A 17,590-nucleotide genomic window follows, 5' to 3' on the forward strand; every position below is an offset into this window, starting at 1 on the left:
TACTAATGATTAAAAATAGTTTTATGTAGAGATAAGATAGAAGAACTAGGTGTCGTTCTCTCCCAACCCTCTAAAACAATGAAAAAATGATGAATAATGAAGCAACATCTACAGGTGTAGAACAACAGGAGAACAGAGTCTCTTTCTCTGCAGACATCATGTCATAGTTTCATGTAAAATGAGCGCTTTGGTTAAATTAACTTGGATAACTCTGTGGTGGTGTATTTTGATCCTGTGCCAGAGAGGGCGCTGTTGAGCCCCGCCAAAAAAATTAAACGTTCAACTTCACATAGAATCCGAATCTGTTTAATGAAACGGCTCATTTAAAAAGAAAACAGATTAATTTGAATATATTCATTGCTTACTGCACAGAGAAAAATTAACACTTTGGTTAAATTAGCTTAGATAACTCTGTGGTGATGTATTTTGATCCTGCGCCAGAGAGGGCGCTGCTGAGCCCCGCAAAAAAATATTTTTTAAACCTTAAATTTCACATAGAATCCGACTCTGTTCAATGAATCGGCTTATTTAAAAAGAAAGTGTGAATCAGTGCTTAAAACACAATGAATAGTGAAAAAATGAAAAAGTTAGCAGAGGATGGTTTCGATCCATCGACCTCTGGGTTATGGGCCCAGCACGCTTCCGCTGCGCCACTCTGCTTCCGTAGTTCTTATGGCGCTCCGCGGATATTAGAAGACGTGTCACGGCAGCCGGACTTCTTTACAGGCCTGCGGGGAAGTGAGTCCGTCCTCAGGCGTCACGTTCCGTCGCTCCGTCCCTGCCGAGGCCGAACAGGCGGAATCCAGTTTTTAATAAATATAAATATGGAAAAAAAAAAAAAAAAAACATTTAAAAAGCGACCACGAAGGGACTCGAACCCTCAATCTTCTGATCCGAAGTCAGACGCCTTATCCATTAGGCCACGCGGTCTACGGGAAAGGCCGGGGCTGCTGGACCCTTTCACACATTTACAGGCCTTTAACAGTCGAATTAAACGTTAAAAACAGACTTTTATATATATTTATAAATAAAATATTATATATAATTTTTTGCTTATTGTGATTTATTTTCGTAAATTATGTACAACAGAAAGCCGACTTCTCCCGTATCATCGAACGGTAAAATATTGCGATTTAAATTGCAACAGGATCCTGCAGAAGATTAAAAGAGAGAATAGAACCAGGCAAATACACAAGCAACGCAATAAAAAAGCAGAATTATTACAACATCACACAGTTATGACGTCAGATACAGTCTGAAAGCACGATTAGTCTTAACAAATATATAATATATTCATATATAAACACACATACATACATATGGAATGACAGTACTACATTATAATAATTATTAACAACATTTATTCATCACCACTAAATGCATCAATATATTAATATGTATAAAATCTCATCTAGAATAAATGTGCCCTTTAGATGCGAGATTTACGTGAGGAAATTGGACTGATTATCGCTACGGTGACCCGAGGGCCCCAGTTCAGTGTTTATCTGCCAGCCTCTGGAGCAGAGCAATGATGGTGTCCTGCTTGGAGGAGATGAGCTCCAGCGCCGTGGCCATTCTGCCCATGGTGTCCACCACCTTGCCGGCCAGCCTCTCCCGGCGCCGCTCTCGGGCCTCGGCCCGGCTCAGGCGCTGCTCCTCCAGCTGGGCCCGCTCCTCCTGGCCGCTGAGGAAGGAGCGCAGCAGGGCGTTGCGCTTCTCCGCCTGGCCGTGCTGGTGGGACAGGAAGGAGCTCGCCGCGCCGGGCTGCGGGCGCCGCAGCTTCCTGCGCGGGGGGGGCGTCTGGCTGGAGGCCGACGGCAGGGAGTCCTCGGAGGCCGCGGTGCACAGGAGCGAGGGTGGCACCAGGGCGGGGACCTGGGCGGGGCCGGCGATGAGGCCGGGGGGAAACAGGCAGGTGGCGGCCACGTCGGGGACCACAGGGGACGCCCGCTCCTCCGTCAGGGCGGCTGCTTTCGCCGTGGTCGCCAAGCCGAGAAGAGTCGCAGATGCCGAGCTTCTCTGTGCAAACGCCGTCTTGCCGAGCAAACTGTCCATCGCCTGTCGAGAACAAAGATCACGAAACCATTAAAGGTCTCCAATTATGAACATTCTTTTTAATTATTTGAGATTTTAAAGATTAATACGAGCCCCCGAGCTAGAAATGGCGGTCGGTGTAAAGAGTGTTTTGGTCGTTCTGCTTCACCGTTCAGAGAGCGGCAGCTCAGGCGATCGGATCTGGAATTTGTCCCCTTATGACCTCATAAGGGGACAGGTTACCTCCCGTTTCTCATGCTTTTTCCCGCCCCTCCCCTAAAACATGATCTCCACCGACCGTCATGGCTTCCAAACGTGTGAAGCGTTGCAGTTGCTCGGTGTTTGGATGTAAAAATGAGCACAAACGTATTTTTTAGTTCCGTCACGCAAGACTCTGAAGAACCAGCGGGTCATTTTAGTTTTTCTAGAATAAACGACTTCCTGTCTGCACCAAACATTGTGGTTGGTGGATGGTGTTGATGACGTGATTAAGTGAAAGTGAAGTGATTGTCACATGTGATACACAGCAGCACTGCACATGATGCACACAGTGAAATTTGTCCTCTGCATTTAACCCATCACCCTGAGTGAGCAGTGGGCACCATGACAGGGGACAGGGGACGGTGCTTTGCTCAGTGGCACCTTGGCGGATCGGGATTCGAACCGCTTTCTTAACCGCTAGGCCACCACTGCGCCTTTCCATGAATGTCCCCCTCAACTCCTATAGGTCGCTCTCCTCCTCATCCCGCCTCTCTCCTCCTCATTAGCATATAAGGCTACAGACGCTGAAACCAAGGAAAGCGACTTCAGATGCAGAATTCTGGGACTTTGCACCGAGGTCGGACGTATTTTCTTTATGTGAACCTAGATGTAAATATCTCCCCAGCTGGTGCGAACTGGACAACGTCCTACTTCAAAGTACTCCCAGGAAGTCTTGGCCTGGCTGCTGCCCCTGCAGCGCTCCTTCACCCTCTTGTACGTGACGATCAGGTTGTTCCACTTGCGACGGATCCTCTCCACGGGCAGAGGGTAGCCGTGGCCCTCCAGCTCCTCCTGGACACTCTGGAAGAGTCGGGAGCGCTCCCGCGAGCCGTACATGTCCCAGCGCTGGCGCATGGCCTCCACCAGGAGCACGATGGCGTGGTGGGTGAATTCGGACGAGGTGGAGACCGCCTCGCTGGTGTCCCGGGGACCCTGGGGCCCCATGAGCCTCTGGATGTCCTCCTTGTTGTTGCACATGTCATCATGCATCATGGCAGCTCCTGTTGGGACGGGAGGAAAGAAATGAAAGAAATGACAAAACGTGGACCAGCAGGCAGGTAGAGCGTCCCTTTAAAGTTCATGTCTGCAGTTGGAATCATTGCTTTTTTTTTTTTTTAAATTGAGCCTTTTAACCTGCACAAACGTTGTAATAACGTTCACTCACCAGCCAGCACGGAGGGGGGGCAGTCAGTCGGGGGGGGGTTCACTCTTCGGCGTGATGTTCATCACACTCAGTATTTCAGAAAGTTCACCGTTTCCACGGCCAGGCAGCAAAACAAAAAAACGTTCATAAGTCGGAGCCTTTGCGAAGCTGCGGTTTATGGAATCGCCTCGATTTCCACTAAGAATTATTAATATAAAAAAAAAAAAAAAAACCGCGGAGGGGGGGAGAACGCAGCCTCGGCGCTCGCCAGCAGCGTCCGGCTGGAGCGTAATGGCTGCGCTCCGCTGGAAGTCTGCGCAACTCCGCTGCGCGCCGCTGCGCCCGGATTGGCCGCTTGCACCGCGTTGCGTGGCGCGTCGCGTCGCGCCGCCGGAGCAGCGCAGGCGGGGGCCGCCGGAGCAGCGCAGGCGGGGGCCGCCGGAGCAGCGCAGCGGCTGCGCAGACGCGAGGGTCCGGAGGCGAGCGGGGTTGCCAGGTGGGCGCGTTTTAGGCCGAGGAAATTCTGGACCATTTGGATCGTTTAAACCTTCGCGCTGTTACTGCGTTAGGTGAATGCAGTTATGAAATTAAGAAAATAAATAAAATTCTGTTACTGGTTTGCAGGCTATATTTCACAGTTCTTATTGATTTTGTGATATCCCGCTGTTTGTAGCGTGTTTATATTGCTTCACACTGAGACAAAGATCTTTCTTGAAATCAGTTTCCTTGAGTCGAACCCCTGTCATGTCTGATTTTTTTTCCATCTGAGCATTGTTTTTAAGAATCATGGTGGTCCTTAAACTGAGCCCTGAGGCACACCACTATGAACGCAGTCCCAAAACGTCACTGTTCCTCGACTTTTTAATGCTCTCTCATTACTTTACTTTTCCAAAGCGACTTACAAGAGGAAGACACCAGCAATTCTCGTTCAGTGTGTATAGATTTTGAGTTTACATAACTAAGAGCCCCGATAAGGCCTCATTTCATTACTTGAAAAAAAAGTCTCCCGTGTGTGCTTTTTCTCGTCTTTCTTTCCTTTGATAAACAGTCTATATTTCACTCTTTCGCAAATTAGACACTGTCTGTTGTCCGGATTGGTGTTAATTCATACAGGCCTGAGCTCAGTATCCTGCTTGTGGACAAAAAAACGTTACTAGAGCAAAGGTAGTTTCATTTCTGACACGAATTGCTCGCCTGTGTTCAGGCCTCCGCTGTCGTATTAATATGAACTGTTATAATAACTAGCTGTTAACAGCGGCGAGGTGAGAATTTAAGCCCCTGCTTTGCAGCATCCACTTCGGCCGCTACGGCGAGCCCCGAGGGGATAAAGGTACACACCCGCAGCTGACTGTTACATAATGAAAAAGGTAATATCGCGTATTGTCTGCACTTGTGTTGGAAGGAACTATGAAAACCATTAAGAGTAAGCATGCAAACTCCGTTATTGTTGTGAATAGCCAGCGTATAACTTGTGTGTCTTGTGTAAAAGCGACTCATTTTTGACGCCATTCCACATTAGGGGGCATTTAAATGAACGTATGGGGATTGAAGTAAGTAAGTAAAACGGATCGCTGGGTGTCGGGAGGGGGAAGAACGTCCACTTTCACACCGCCGAGTGCCGCGGAACACGCTCCGATTCACGTCCCCGCACCGTGGAGAACGAGTGCGGGCGACTGGTCAAGGCCCGCATGGCCGCCGCTTTCCCCCAGAAGCCCGACATACCAAACAGTCCCCCCAAAAAATATAAAAAATAAGCAGCGGTGCAGGTAAACTGAAGATTTTTTTTTTTAAATATTACTATTAGCAGTATTTTTTTTTACTCCCGCCTCAGAAAAGCACCCGATTCCCAAATGAACGCCACCCTCCACGGACGTTTGACCCACGCAGATTCCCTCTTTATTTACAGCATTCCGTGTTTTATTCGCTCCGAACGGCGCCTGTTTAAACTCGCGTCGGGTCGTGAGGCGACGTTAGCCCGCGCTAACTAGCTAGCCAGCCGGCTAACGCGCTAGCCGTCCCGCCGACGGGGTTTTATTTCCACGGGAGTCCCTGCCCGCGAACCCGCCGGACGGGTCCCGCGGAGCCCGGTGCCCACGCCGGCGCGACTCGCTGCGGCTCGCTGGGCGTCCGCGGCGGCGTTAGCGTCTAGCTTAGCCGCCCGCGTTTCGGCCGACGGGCCCAAACGTGACCAAGTTCGCCCGCCTGGTTCGTTGCGGTTCGACTCGACGCGGCAACTCGCCTCCCCGACTCGACGCGATCGGACGTCGGGGGTCGAGTCGGCGCTTAGCCGGGCGGCGGTGAGGGTCTGGATGACGGCTAGTCGGCGAGCGCTGCTTTTGTGTTAATTCGAGTCTCGTTGGCCATTTTGCTCATCAGATGCATTGAAAGAACTACAGAAATTCGAATGCACGTTTATGTATTTGCATACGTAGATATATGTATATACATTTCGCCTTTGTTGTGCCGTTTGCTCGTTTAAGAGCAGCCCGCTAACTTTGCCTAAGGTGAGTCTTGCGTTACTTTGGTTGCTTTTCCTTGCGAACAGTTGCAAAAGTCGATCGTGGAAAGTTGACGGGAGACTGTTGGTAGATTTTCTTTATGTACTAAGTGCAACAGGGATGACGTAGCCGTGCGTGAATTATGTTCTTTGGGTTGGTTAGAAAGTGTGTTCAGGGACATTTGATTCATCAGTTGTATTAATGTGCCACGTCAGAAAACACAACCCGACTTTTTCAGCCCAGATAAACTGTGACCGTACAGAAGGTTGGTGGTGTTTTTCTCTGCCCCCCTCCCAGTGTTGATGGTTCTTCGTAGAGATGATGGAAGAGCTGCATAGCCTGGACCCTCGGCGCCAGGAGCTGCTGGAAGCTCGCTTCACCGGGGTTGGCGTGGCCAAGGTGAGTGGATGGTGTCGGAATACGCCGAAAGCACCCGTGGGTACACCCTCGTCCGCCACTAAACGTGCCCTGGATTTTCCGCCTTTTCTCGTGTGTCCGCTCTGTAGGGTCCAGGACATAACGAGTCTTCAAACCAAAGCCTATGCAGCGCTGGGTCGTTGAGCGACAAAGAACTTGAGGTCAGTATTTGGAGATCGGCATCGCCAAGCACGTCTACGTGCAAACAGTCCCAGGTAGAGTGTGGTTTTATATATTGTGTGCGCACGTCGATCGTATTTGATGGCATGTACACTTTTAGTATGAGTTCCATGCGAAGTTTTGTAAGTAAGACCCCTGGTGTGAGGTTGGAGACGGATGAGCAGGGTAGGGTTACCTTGGGGACCCGTAACACTTGCTTCACGCGTTTGCAGACGCCGGAGAAGAAAAATAATGACCAGAGAACACGGAAGAGGAAAGGAGATCCTTACGATGGTACGTGGACACGCGTGAGCCGTTTGAAATTCTCGTCCGGTTTTTCGTCCAGTTGGATTTGCTCAGGTTCTTTCTTCCCTCCCTCCATCCCTCCATCCGCCTTTTCAGGTAAAGGAGCCGGCAGAGGACACAAGATCAGCGATTATTTTGAGGTGAGTCCGGGTTTTGTCGTCTCTCTTTATTTCACTGCTCTGCATGCTTGGTTGTCGGTGAGAGCTCTCTCTCTCTTGCACTCTCTCTCTCTTTTCTTTCTTTCTTTCTTTCTTTCTTTTCCTTTTTTTTGTCAGTTTGCTGGTGGCAGTGGCCCTGGCACCAGTCCTGCACGGGGTGTCCCGCCTCTGGTTCGCTCTTCCCCACAACACTCTCTGTCTAATCCGCCGATGCCGGTGAGCGTGTGGCACGTGTGGCTTCTCGTTCTGTTCGTTTTTTACATCCATCCTTTTACTCTCAAACTACTTGACAGTCGTTCACGTCTCCTCCAAACATCCAGCAACAATGATTGTATTGTAAGGAAGCGGTAGAAATCCGTAAACGGTGGGCGTTTCGCACGGCTCTCAGTTCCCCTCTCTGTTTAAGGTGCAGCAGGGAAGCCCCTCGTCGTTGGGCGCGGCCAACACTGACCATTCCAGCTGCTGCATGAAGCCCCAGCCCCTCCACGCGGCACACAGAGCCTCCCAGGTGAGCCGGGCGGGGCCGGACGCCGGGCAGCGGTACGAAGGTCGACACGTCTTCACCGTCGCCGCCTTCTCATTTTCCCCCGCCAGACTGACCTGACGGCGGAGAAGATTGCAGCTCTGGAGAACAACAAGAGCTCTGATCTGGAGAAGAAGGAGGGGAGAATCGACGACTTGCTGCGGGTGGGCCTTTTTTACGTAAAACGCTGCAGTTAATGGCAATTTCACGTAAAACGGTTGATTATCTCAGAGCAAGGCGTTTGAACCATGCCGATATATTTACGGTGCAGTGCTTGAATTTGTGTCCAGGTGAACTGTGACTTGAGGCGGCAGATCGACGAGCAGCAGAAGATGCTGGAGCGGTTTAAGGAGCGGCTCAATAAGTGTGTGACCATGAGCAAGAAGCTCCTCATCGAAAAGGTGGGCTTTGACGTTCAGAAAGGCTCGTCGGTGAAGCTGATAACGTCGGTTTTCTTTGGTCCCCTTCCATTAAGAAAGTGCTGCAGGTCATTTCTGTATTTCGTGTGTTTTGTATTTTTTTTTTTTTTTTTTTATTAATTCATTTTCCTTGTGTGTGTTTTCTAAAGTCTAAGCAGGAGAAAATGGCCTGTAGAGACAAAAGCATGCAGGACCGCCTTCGTTTGGGCCATTTCACTACAGTCCGACACGGAGCCTCATTTACAGAACAGTGGACTGATGGCTACGCCTTCCAGAACCTGATCAAGTACGGGTCTTCAACTACCTCAGTAATTCTCTGCAGAAGGTTGGAAACATATGGGTTAAAAACCGACATGTCCCCCCCCCATCAGACAGCAGGAGAGGATCAACTCCGAGCGGGAGGACATTGAGAGGCAGAGGAAGCTGCTCGGGAAGAGGAAGCCGCCGTCAGTGGCACAGGCTCCGCCCCCCAGCATCGAACCCATCAAGCGCAAGAGCAAAAGCAACGGCGTGGAGAGCGAAGCGCTGTCGCTAGCGGAGTATCACGAGCAGGAGGAGATTTTCAAGTTGAGGCTCGGGTACCTTAAGAAGGTAACGTTGCTGGCGGGTAATACACTGTTCCTGTAGCCTCAGGACCGGGTGACATTTCACAAATTTCGGACAGGTTTGATGTTCTCGCGACCGGCCGATTGTTGTGGCCTGGTCTGGAGGGCGTACATGATGTACTATCAAGGTGCTATTTAGCCGCACTCAAGGAATTTTATTGCACAAGTGAAAATTTGGCTCAGAAATCAACTGACTGGCTAGATGATTGTGGCCTTAAAGTAATTTATCGTTTTTAGGAGGAAGCGGAAATCCAGGCGGAGTTGGAACGGTTGGAGCGAGTGAGAAACCTTCACATCAGAGAACTGAAGAGGATCCACAACGAGGACAACTCGCAGTATGTCAATACTCATATTTGGGTCAATAAGGCGACTGTAGATTGTGTGTTTTATATAATTCTGTTTCATTTCAAAGGTAACCTTTCCCCTTTTGACGTCATAAGGGGACAAATTCCAGATCTGACCGTTACACCCGTTAAAATTCTTTACACCCATCACCATTTCTAGCCACCGCAGGACCAGAGACAGGCTAGAGGAACTCGTATTAATGTTAAATAATTTGATAGCAGCATTCTGTTTAGCAGTTGAATTTAGGTTGTTCCAATTGCATGTTAAAAATTATCCAACTTTTAACTTTTTTTTTTTTTTTTTTTTTCTTTGCACTTGCTCTAGATTCAAAGATCACCCAACGCTAAATGAGCGCTACCTGCTTCTTCACTTACTGGGGCGAGGAGGATTCAGTGAAGTGTACAAGGTGGCGGCCTATTTAATCATTGTCCCATACACCAGTTTGATAGATCTTTCACCTACAGTCAGTATTTTTCGGATGAAGCTTTGAAGATTCCGTTCTTAAATGAGTGTTTTAATTAATAACCGAAGCGCCACTGTTGCAGTGTGTGTAGTTTGACTGCTTGTAACTGTTGTAATCCAGGCCTTCGACCTCACCGAGCAGAGATATGTCGCTGTTAAAATCCACCAGCTCAACAAGAACTGGAGGGATGAGAAGAAGGAAAATTACCACAAGTGAGTCCATCTCTCCTGACCATTTTCCACACCCTTTCCCACTCAATGCGAGCATCCGGCCATACAATCGGAATGGTGTGTGTGTGTATATATTTTTTTGTGCATTTGGTCAGAAAATGGCCTCATCTTCGAGGAGAACCTTCTATCCTCAGCTTTTGCCAGTTCCTACCTTACCGTGGGAAGGAACTGGACTATGTTGACCAAGAAAACCCACTTTCTTCTTGTAGACACGCATGCAGAGAGTACCGAATCCACAAAGAGCTAGACCATCCCAGAATCGTGAAACTCTACGACTACTTCTCACTGGACACCGACTCGTACGTAACATCTTCCTGTTGGACAATCGACAGTCTGAACCGGTGTTTTCAGTTCTAACCTCCCGCCTGCAGCTTCTGTACGGTTCTGGAGTACTGTGAGGGGAACGATCTGGACTTCTACCTGAAACAACACAAGCTGATGTCCGAGAAGGAGGCCCGGTCCATCGTCATGCAGATTGTCAACGCACTCAAGTACCTCAACGAGATTCGCCCGCCGATCATCCACTACGACCTCAAACCAGGTCCGGTCTCGGCCTCGAGAAGGGTTCGGCTCCGTTCCGGACTTACCAGGTTACCCTTCATGGTCCGTTCCTCTCCTGCCCACCAGGTAACATCCTGCTGGTGAACGGCACGGCGTGCGGGGAGATTAAAATCACCGACTTCGGCCTGTCCAAGATAATGGACGACGACAGTTACAACTCCGTGGACGGCATGGAGTTAACGTCGCAGGGAGCCGGAACCTACTGGTAATAAACCACGTTCCACCATACAAAGCCGGCACTATCTTCACTCTCGTAACCTTTATGCGTAGGTATCTGCCCCCAGAATGCTTTGTGGTGGGGAAGGAGCCACCCAAAATCTCCAACAAAGTGGACGTGTGGTCAGTCGGCGTCATCTTTTACCAGAGTCTGTATGGTCGTAAGGTAAGCGGCGGCTTTTTGGAACCGGCTGGGCCTCCGCTTTGCCTTTTTTCTCATCGTTTTTCTCCTGGCAGCCTTTCGGACACAACCAGTCACAGCAGGACATTTTGCAGGAGAACACCATTCTGAAAGCCACGGAGGTGCAGTTTCCTGCCAAGCCTGGCGTCTCCCCCGAGGCAAAGGTAGAGTTTAACCCCAGATCTGGCTGGATCGCTGCTGCCGATTCAGATTTTCTTTTGGGGGGGGGCAGCGGTGGCCTGGCGGTTAAGGAAGTGGCCCCGTAATCAGAAGGTCGTCGGTTCGAATCCTGGTCACCGAGGTCCCCTTGGTGAAGGTCCCGTCCTCACACACTGCTCACCAAGGGTGACCGTTAAATACAGAGGACTAATTTCTTAGTGTCACCGTGTGCTGTGCTGCAGTGTCTCACAATTACAATCACTTCACTTTCAAATGAAAAGACCACATAGTTATGTTGTATAATGACTATGCTCCACCAGACAGCGATTTAAAAACATTTCACTGTATATAATATTAGAATAATATGAGAATGTTCTCTCTCGGACCTGATTTCCACTATACTGGTGCTCTGCAGGTCCGCGTTTACACTAGACAGCTCGGCACGAGCGGCATGACGATATGTCACAGGCCACGCCCACTAATCAGAAATCCCAGCCCTGAGTCCATGACCTCCACCGCTGCCACATTCGCCCCTTATTTTTTGTCACTTGTCTTTTTAATTTTTTTTTTAGCATATTGACAATTTGGTCTGTTGTCACTGGACTTGACTCGCCGCCATCGCTCTGCCCACCGCTGGTGACGTCACAGGTTGCCGCTACTAGTCCAGCAAATTTTGTGCCTGGTTCGGACAGCACGGCACGGGAACCAGAGCAGTCGGTTTTCTACTTTCTCCATCGTGCTCTCCTTTTCGTTCCAGGCGTTCATCCGACGCTGTCTGGCCTACAGGAAGGAGGACCGGATCGGCGTGCACCAGCTGGCCAGCGACCCCTTCCTGCTGCCCCACATACGCAAGTCCATCGCTGCTCCGCCCCCACCGGCGCCTCCTGCACCCTCCACGTCCAGCTCCTACAACAGCAGCGCTTCGAACTGAATAGCGCGCAGCCGACCTGGACCAGGACGCGTAAGACATCTCTCCTCCCGAGGGGTGCCGCAGGATTCAGAGAGCGGTTCCCCAAGCAAATGGGACTTCCTGTGGAACCTCCAGCCACTTTTTACTTTTCCGAGCTTATTTTTGTACAAATGGAAGAGGCCTGAAGGAAGAAGCCTCTTTGACTAATAAGAAATGTGACGTTTACAAGAACAGATGCCCCACCCGCTCCACGGCACCAGATGTTACGAGGCTGGAAAATGTCTAACTAGGGTTGTGATGGGTGGAAGTTGGTCTGTTTTACAGACGACCAAAGTTTAAGGCCCAGTTTTTTATGTGGAGATTTTTTTTTTTTAAGGAGAACTGGACCTGGATGGAATTTTGTACATGTGATTTATTAAAAAGTAAATAGTCCCCTCTAGTCTTTTTTTTTTTTTTTTTCCCTCTCCCCATTTAAACTATTAAAAGTCAGCTACTGGTACCGGCGGCATGACCTTCCCAGGGTTCACCATCACTATATGCTAGGCACTATAACAGATGCGGTGCTGGTGACATTTATACTGATCTTGCACTTCATTTGTTGTCTTGAAGTGTGCAAACCACCCGCCTAGACATCATAATTTCTCTTGCACACGGTGAAACGTGTCCTCTGTATTTAACAATTATCCTTAGTGGGCAGCCGGGGAGCAGCGTGTGGGGATTCGAACCGGCAACCTTCCGATCACGGGTCCGCTCCCGTACCCGCTAGGCCACCCCTGAAGAATAGAATAATCTTTTTTTTTTTTTTAACCTATGATCCGCCGTTATCACGAAAATATTGACTATTTTAACGGCCACCTCCTGCCACGCTGTAGAATCCTTGGTGTGTGGAGGAACAAAGTAAAAACACCAGAACATTCTCCGATGCGGCTTCCATGTATTTGCCTGGGCACAGACCAAATATGGATCTCGGAATTCCAACGCTTGCTGTACAGCATATTCCTAAAACTAGAATAGAATATGTATTTTACACAGTGCGGTAATACCATCATGCTTTATACAGAAGGTGTGTGTGTGTGTAGTTCATTTAAATATCACACCATGAAATAAATGGCTGTCGTTTAAGAACAGCAAACAACAACGATTCATTTGCAGAACCGCCGGAGATCGATTCCGATTTCTCGGCCGGGTCCGTGGAAGTCTGTGGATTTTGGACGGCCCGTCTACCGGTTGTAGAACTGGGAGGAGACCCACGCCAGGCCCCATTTCAGGTTGGTGAGCATGAACTTGAGCGCTTTAGTCCACTGCTCCTCGGAGTTGAACTGGGTTTTAATGGAGTAGGAGCCGCCGCTGCCGCCCGTGTCCTCGATCTTCCCCTTGTCCACGTCCATCCTGAATAAAGGGAGCAGGGAGTAGACGCGTTACCAGCGCGAAGACGCGAGCCGCCGCCTGAAATGGCCAGGACGGGCGTCCTCTACCTGTAGGGCAGGCAGAAGCCCGTGTCTCCCTTCTCCACCTCCTCCTTGAACTGCTGCACGCAGTCCAGGAAGGCCACCATGGCGTGGTCAAACTTGTTATCCCAGAAGAAGCGGAGGCCTCCAGAGCAGTAGAGGGGCAGCTCCTGCAGAGGAGACCACGTCCAGCCTCAGTTCACGTTACAGGACAAATTAAACCAGAAATACGATGAACCGAATAACTGATGAACTGGCAGGGTTGAGTAGGCTGGTAGTGGCCTGGTGGGTAACACACTCGACTATGAACCAGAAGTCCCAGGTTCAAACCCCAATTACTACCATCGTGTCCCCGAGCAGGACACTTAACCCAGAGTGTCTCCAGGGGGACTGTCCCTGTAACTACTGACTAAGTCGCTCTGGATAAGGGGGTCTGGTAAATGCTTTAAAATAAAATTAAGTTTAGAGGAGCGGTGTCCGGTGTGATGTGCTGCTAGGCCACATCTGTACCGAGATGTGACAGGGATTCATAATAGTCACCATGAGAACTGGAATCGAAACACAAATCTCACCTTGGATTTATCGGTCAGTGACTCCAGGTAGGAATGGTTGCCGTATGGCACCAGACGGTACCTGCGGAGAAGCACATTGCAAAATAACGTGACCATTGCGCAACCAGCACCTGCTAAAAGGCGCTTGCTCCTGTTGAGGACATGGAGACGTACCTCTGGAAGCGAAGGCCCATCTTGTTAGCGAGAGCGTGCAGCAGCAGGACCGTCTGGCCCCAGGCAGCGTTGATCTCGTTCCAGTCCACAGGGACGCTGGGCAGCCGTCCCAGGCGGAAGTTGTTGATCGTCCCGAACTGGCCGCTGTGCCTGGGGCACAGAGGTTATGAATGAAGGCGGGGCAGTTACCTCTGCACAGCCTACGAACGGCGAGTCTTTACCAGATGTGGAAGGTGGCGTTGAAGACGTTGGTCTTCTTCAGCCGGTCCAGCTGGATCTGACAGTAGCGCATCTGGTTGTCCACACTCTTCAGCTCGTCATCCAGCTCCAACTGCTGCCTTTTAAACTCGCTGTACTCCTTCTGGTACCTGCGCAACAAGCAACAACCTCAATCTCAATCTCCCATAATTCCGCGGCGGCCCGTGGAGAAAGCCGGTCCCCAAGTCACGCACTGCAGCTCCTCCATGTCCAGCTGCTGGGTGTGGCTCCGCGCCTCGGACAGGTCTTTGGCCACGGCCTCGCGCTGGTCCTCGATGGCCTCCAGCGCCTGGATGAGCGACTCCTCTTCCTCCGTCAGCTGCTGCAGCTCCGCCAGCAGCGTGTCCTCCTCTTCCTCCCGCATGTCGGACAGCAGCTCCAGACAGCTCCTGTCAATCATGAGACAGGCTCTGCTCACCACTGTAATTATTGCAGCAGCAAAGTTGGCCTGAAAAAAAGAACTCAAATGGTCACTGACTTGTAGTTCTGACACTCGTTCTCGGTGATGTTGAGCTGTGTGTCTAAATGGTCCAGCAGGGTGTCTGTGCACTCCTCACACAGAGGGTGGTCCACGTCCGTCTGTCCTGACATGATGTCAAACAAATCGCTCGTCACCTAATAGTAATGAAAAGAAGAGATTATTTGTTAAATCAGGTTATCAGAAGATGAACTAGTTACAACTACATAGAAGAATGATTAAAGGTCCCCCATCATGAAAATTTAACATTAATACGAATTCCCCGAACCTGCCGGTGGTCCTGCAGTGGCTAGAAATGGCGATCGGTGTAAAGTGTGTTCGGTTATTCTGCTTCACCGTTCAGAGAGCGGCGGTTCAGACGGTCGGATCTGGAATTTGTCCCCTTATGACGTCATAAGGGGAAAAGTTACCTCCCGCTTCTCATGCTTTTTCCCCGGTGTTTGGATGTAAAAATGAGCACAAATTTATTTTTTTTGTTCAGTCAAGCAAGAGTCCGAAGAACCAGCGGGGTCATTTAATTTTTTCTCAAAAATCGCCGACGCGACTTCCTGTCTGCGCCAAACATTGTGGTTGGTGGACGGTGTTGATGATGTAATTTCCCCCGAATGTCCCCTCAAATTCTATAGGCCTCTCTCCTCCTCATTTAAAGCTACAGACACCGAAACGGCACTTCCTGGGAAATCTCATAGTGGGACTGGATCAGAGTGGCTGTAATTCTGCACCAAGAGACTTCAGATACAGAATTAGGCGACAACAAGTCATGGGAAAATGTCATGGGATGTTTAATAATGTTTACAGCGTAGCCATAGTTTATAAGGTGAAATTCTACCAAACGTTTTCCATGAGCAATGGTTGTTTTTTCTCTCTCTCATGATTTCTTCTCAAAATTTGGAAGCTAACTTATTTCAGCTAATTTGAAAAAAGCAGGCAGTGTTGCAAATGTCTGTTTAAAATATCGAACATAAAAACCAGAACAGGTAAATTAATTCAAACTATACTCCTCTGACCTTTAACCTGCGACTCAGGTTTTCCATGGTTCCCCCGTCCGACGCCTCCCCGATCAGAGTGAAACTGTTGGCACTTTCAGTGGACATCATCCTGCAGGACATGAATATAAGATGCATTGTGCAGTATTTAACTGGTTGAAGTGTTTATGACACCTTTATAATTCTGTTCTATTAATAATATTGGGGCTGCAGGTCTCGGTGTGTTACCGTGCGGGGGGAATGTATTTTCTTGCTATGCCATCGGGTTTGTTCTCCACAAATGTCTCCTGCTGAGAGCAAGCAAAACAGTCAAAATATTTCTGCCGATGCTGAGAGGCAGATTTAATGAAAAATTTGAACTTCACCTCGCCACATTCCCCTTCACTGCTCTCTGTCTGTTTGGTTGGCGTTATGGTGACCAGCGGCGCTGAATAAATATCAAAACAGTTCCAGTGAGAAATAATCCAAAACAGCGCTCGTACCTCCGACGGCAGAAGGTTTAATCGTACCGATGAGCTCCTGAATGGTGACCTTGTCCAGCACATTAAACGAGGTGTCCAGCTTGAGGGGCTGGCTGCAGCGCTGACACACAAAGCTCACTTGCATGGTGGTGCTGGAGGACTTGGAAGCCTCCATCGCTGGATAAACCACTGAAACACACAGACACAGATATCGGATCAAATCCGCTAGGGTCAAGTCACGTCAAGGCACTTTAACAGCAGTTCCACTGCACCAAAGTGCTGTACAGGCATAAAAGGACACACAGATATGCATAATGCATCCGGAAAGCCACCAGCGTTGGGAAGGACTCTACACACCCCTCACACGCACTCTTCACCCTCCTACCATCCGGGAAAAAGGTACCGTTCGGGCCCTCACTGCCAGACTGCAACAGCTTCAGGGACTTTCCACTCTGGACTGACACACTCACACACACTTCCACTGTTATATTGTAATATTATCTGTCTGTTATATTATCTATTAATGCACCGTTCCATTTCGCACAGCAGTATTTGCACTATTTTATTTTGCACATTTATTATTCGTTTCACCTGTTTAGTGCGGTCTGTCTCTTTGTTGCCTATATGTTTTTATGTTAAATGTTACTCTTGCACTGCCCGTGTCCCCTGTTTGTACTTTATATCAGTATATAACTGTGTCTAATCTTTCAGATGTTCCATGTACCACCAGGTTCCGGAGAAACTTCACTATGTACCGTCTAACATAAATATAGCTGAAATGACAATAAAGTCAACTTAAAAAAGAGCAAAATACAAGGACGGTAGAAGCTAACAAATTCAGGAATGAATGAATAAATAACAGGGTGCCCGCGTCCATTTATAACAATTATTAACAAATTAATGAACCAAAATGGAATAGTTGTGGTTTTTGAACTTCATGGTGGCTTTGATGATAAAACAAACAGCTTCATTTAAAAGTGAGAGAACACTGTCGTGGAAATGACATCGTGTTAGCCTGCAGAAGAAAAACCGCGACATTTATAAAACGACTGCTCTATACAGACCCTTCTATAAACGTAGATGACTGCTACTCTGCACCGTTGGTAGAAAAAATGTTATGATGTGTCCTTCGTCTCAGCATTAGCTTTGTCCTGTCTTTTTACAAACACGACATTCATACCTGGCAGCATCTTACAACCGTTCAAGAATGATTTGCACGCACAATACGAGCGCCTGCGTTTTACACATTTAATAATGACGGGAAAGCGCTCACCGCAGCCTGCCGTCGCGCACTTCCTGTTTTGATGTTGGGACGGAGATGACGTCACGCAGGCGCATGCGCAGTGGGGCTGATGGCGAGTTCGCGGGCACGTCGACAAATTTACTTTTGTTCAACTATTAACATTTTCTCATTACGCAACCTTAATGCTGCATTAGGGATGCTGTCATATTAGAATTATTATAATGGTTAGTTATTTCCGACACACATAGCTGTCATGGTGTTGCCAGATTGGGTATTTACACCTATCGTTACATTTACTTTTTGATTTTATTTACGTACCTACATTAATTCAGCTCGTTTGTTCAATTCAACATCCCCTAATGCATTGCACTTAAAGAAATGTATTGTGACGTAAAATACGTA

The 17,590-nt window shown here is 48.9% G+C and overlaps 3 protein-coding genes and 2 non-coding genes across 13 annotated transcripts; 1 reads left to right on the plus strand and 4 right to left on the minus strand.

Annotated features, from left to right (window-relative positions):
* Window positions 1-588: 588 nt before the first annotated feature.
* trnam-cau (transfer RNA methionine (anticodon CAU)) lies at window positions 589-660 on the minus strand. Its single transcript has one exon. It is a non-coding gene; the product is annotated as a tRNA-Met (tRNA).
* Window positions 661-857: 197 nt separating this feature from the next.
* Window positions 858-930, minus strand: trnar-ucg (transfer RNA arginine (anticodon UCG)). The gene has a single exon. It is a non-coding gene; the product is annotated as a tRNA-Arg (tRNA).
* A 270-nt stretch (window positions 931-1,200) lies between these two features.
* On the minus strand, window positions 1,201-3,831 carry LOC114784876 (uncharacterized). The gene is made up of 3 exons (XM_028970688.1): window positions 3,461-3,831; window positions 2,947-3,296; window positions 1,201-2,058 (listed from the first exon to the last, which is right to left on the minus strand). The coding sequence occupies exons 2-3, from the start codon at window positions 3,286-3,288 to the stop codon at window positions 1,495-1,497; spliced, it is 906 nt and encodes a 301-aa protein (XP_028826521.1). The 5' UTR covers window positions 3,289-3,296; window positions 3,461-3,831; the 3' UTR covers window positions 1,201-1,494.
* An 827-nt stretch (window positions 3,832-4,658) lies between these two features.
* Window positions 4,659-12,021, plus strand: LOC114784869 (serine/threonine-protein kinase tousled-like 2). 8 transcript variants are annotated; one of them, XM_028970661.1, is made up of 20 exons: window positions 4,659-4,806; window positions 6,235-6,336; window positions 6,444-6,515; window positions 6,747-6,807; window positions 6,916-6,959; window positions 7,095-7,193; window positions 7,384-7,485; window positions 7,572-7,664; window positions 7,791-7,901; window positions 8,069-8,205; window positions 8,291-8,510; window positions 8,762-8,859; window positions 9,194-9,275; window positions 9,453-9,544; window positions 9,772-9,861; window positions 9,934-10,103; window positions 10,190-10,328; window positions 10,394-10,505; window positions 10,577-10,684; window positions 11,437-12,021. In XM_028970661.1, the coding sequence occupies exons 2-20, from the start codon at window positions 6,256-6,258 to the stop codon at window positions 11,608-11,610; spliced, it is 2,085 nt and encodes a 694-aa protein (XP_028826494.1). In that variant the 5' UTR covers window positions 4,659-4,806; window positions 6,235-6,255; the 3' UTR covers window positions 11,611-12,021. The 8 variants fall into 8 exon arrangements, with proteins under 8 accessions (XP_028826494.1, XP_028826497.1, XP_028826492.1 ...); XM_028970664.1 differs by having other exon boundaries at window positions 4,690-4,769; XM_028970659.1 differs by having other exon boundaries at window positions 4,728-4,862.
* A 482-nt stretch (window positions 12,022-12,503) lies between these two features.
* On the minus strand, window positions 12,504-17,262 carry LOC114784875 (beclin-1). Of its 2 annotated transcripts, none has more exons than XM_028970687.1 (12): window positions 17,219-17,262; window positions 15,994-16,134; window positions 15,850-15,911; window positions 15,713-15,771; window positions 15,506-15,596; window positions 14,499-14,635; window positions 14,215-14,409; window positions 13,984-14,130; window positions 13,763-13,912; window positions 13,610-13,670; window positions 13,065-13,207; window positions 12,504-12,978 (listed from the first exon to the last, which is right to left on the minus strand). In XM_028970687.1, exons 2-12 carry the CDS (start codon window positions 16,118-16,120, stop codon window positions 12,810-12,812), a joined length of 1,341 nt encoding a protein of 446 aa, XP_028826520.1. In that variant the 5' UTR covers window positions 16,121-16,134; window positions 17,219-17,262; the 3' UTR covers window positions 12,504-12,809. The 2 variants fall into 2 exon arrangements, with proteins under 2 accessions (XP_028826520.1, XP_028826519.1); XM_028970686.1 differs by having other exon boundaries at window positions 17,126-17,224.
* Between the last annotated feature and the right edge of the window lie 328 nt (window positions 17,263-17,590).

The sequence above is a fragment of the Denticeps clupeoides genome, chromosome 2 (assembly GCF_900700375.1).
Source record: "Denticeps clupeoides chromosome 2, fDenClu1.1, whole genome shotgun sequence".
Taxonomy (NCBI): Eukaryota; Metazoa; Chordata; class Actinopteri; order Clupeiformes; family Denticipitidae; genus Denticeps; species Denticeps clupeoides.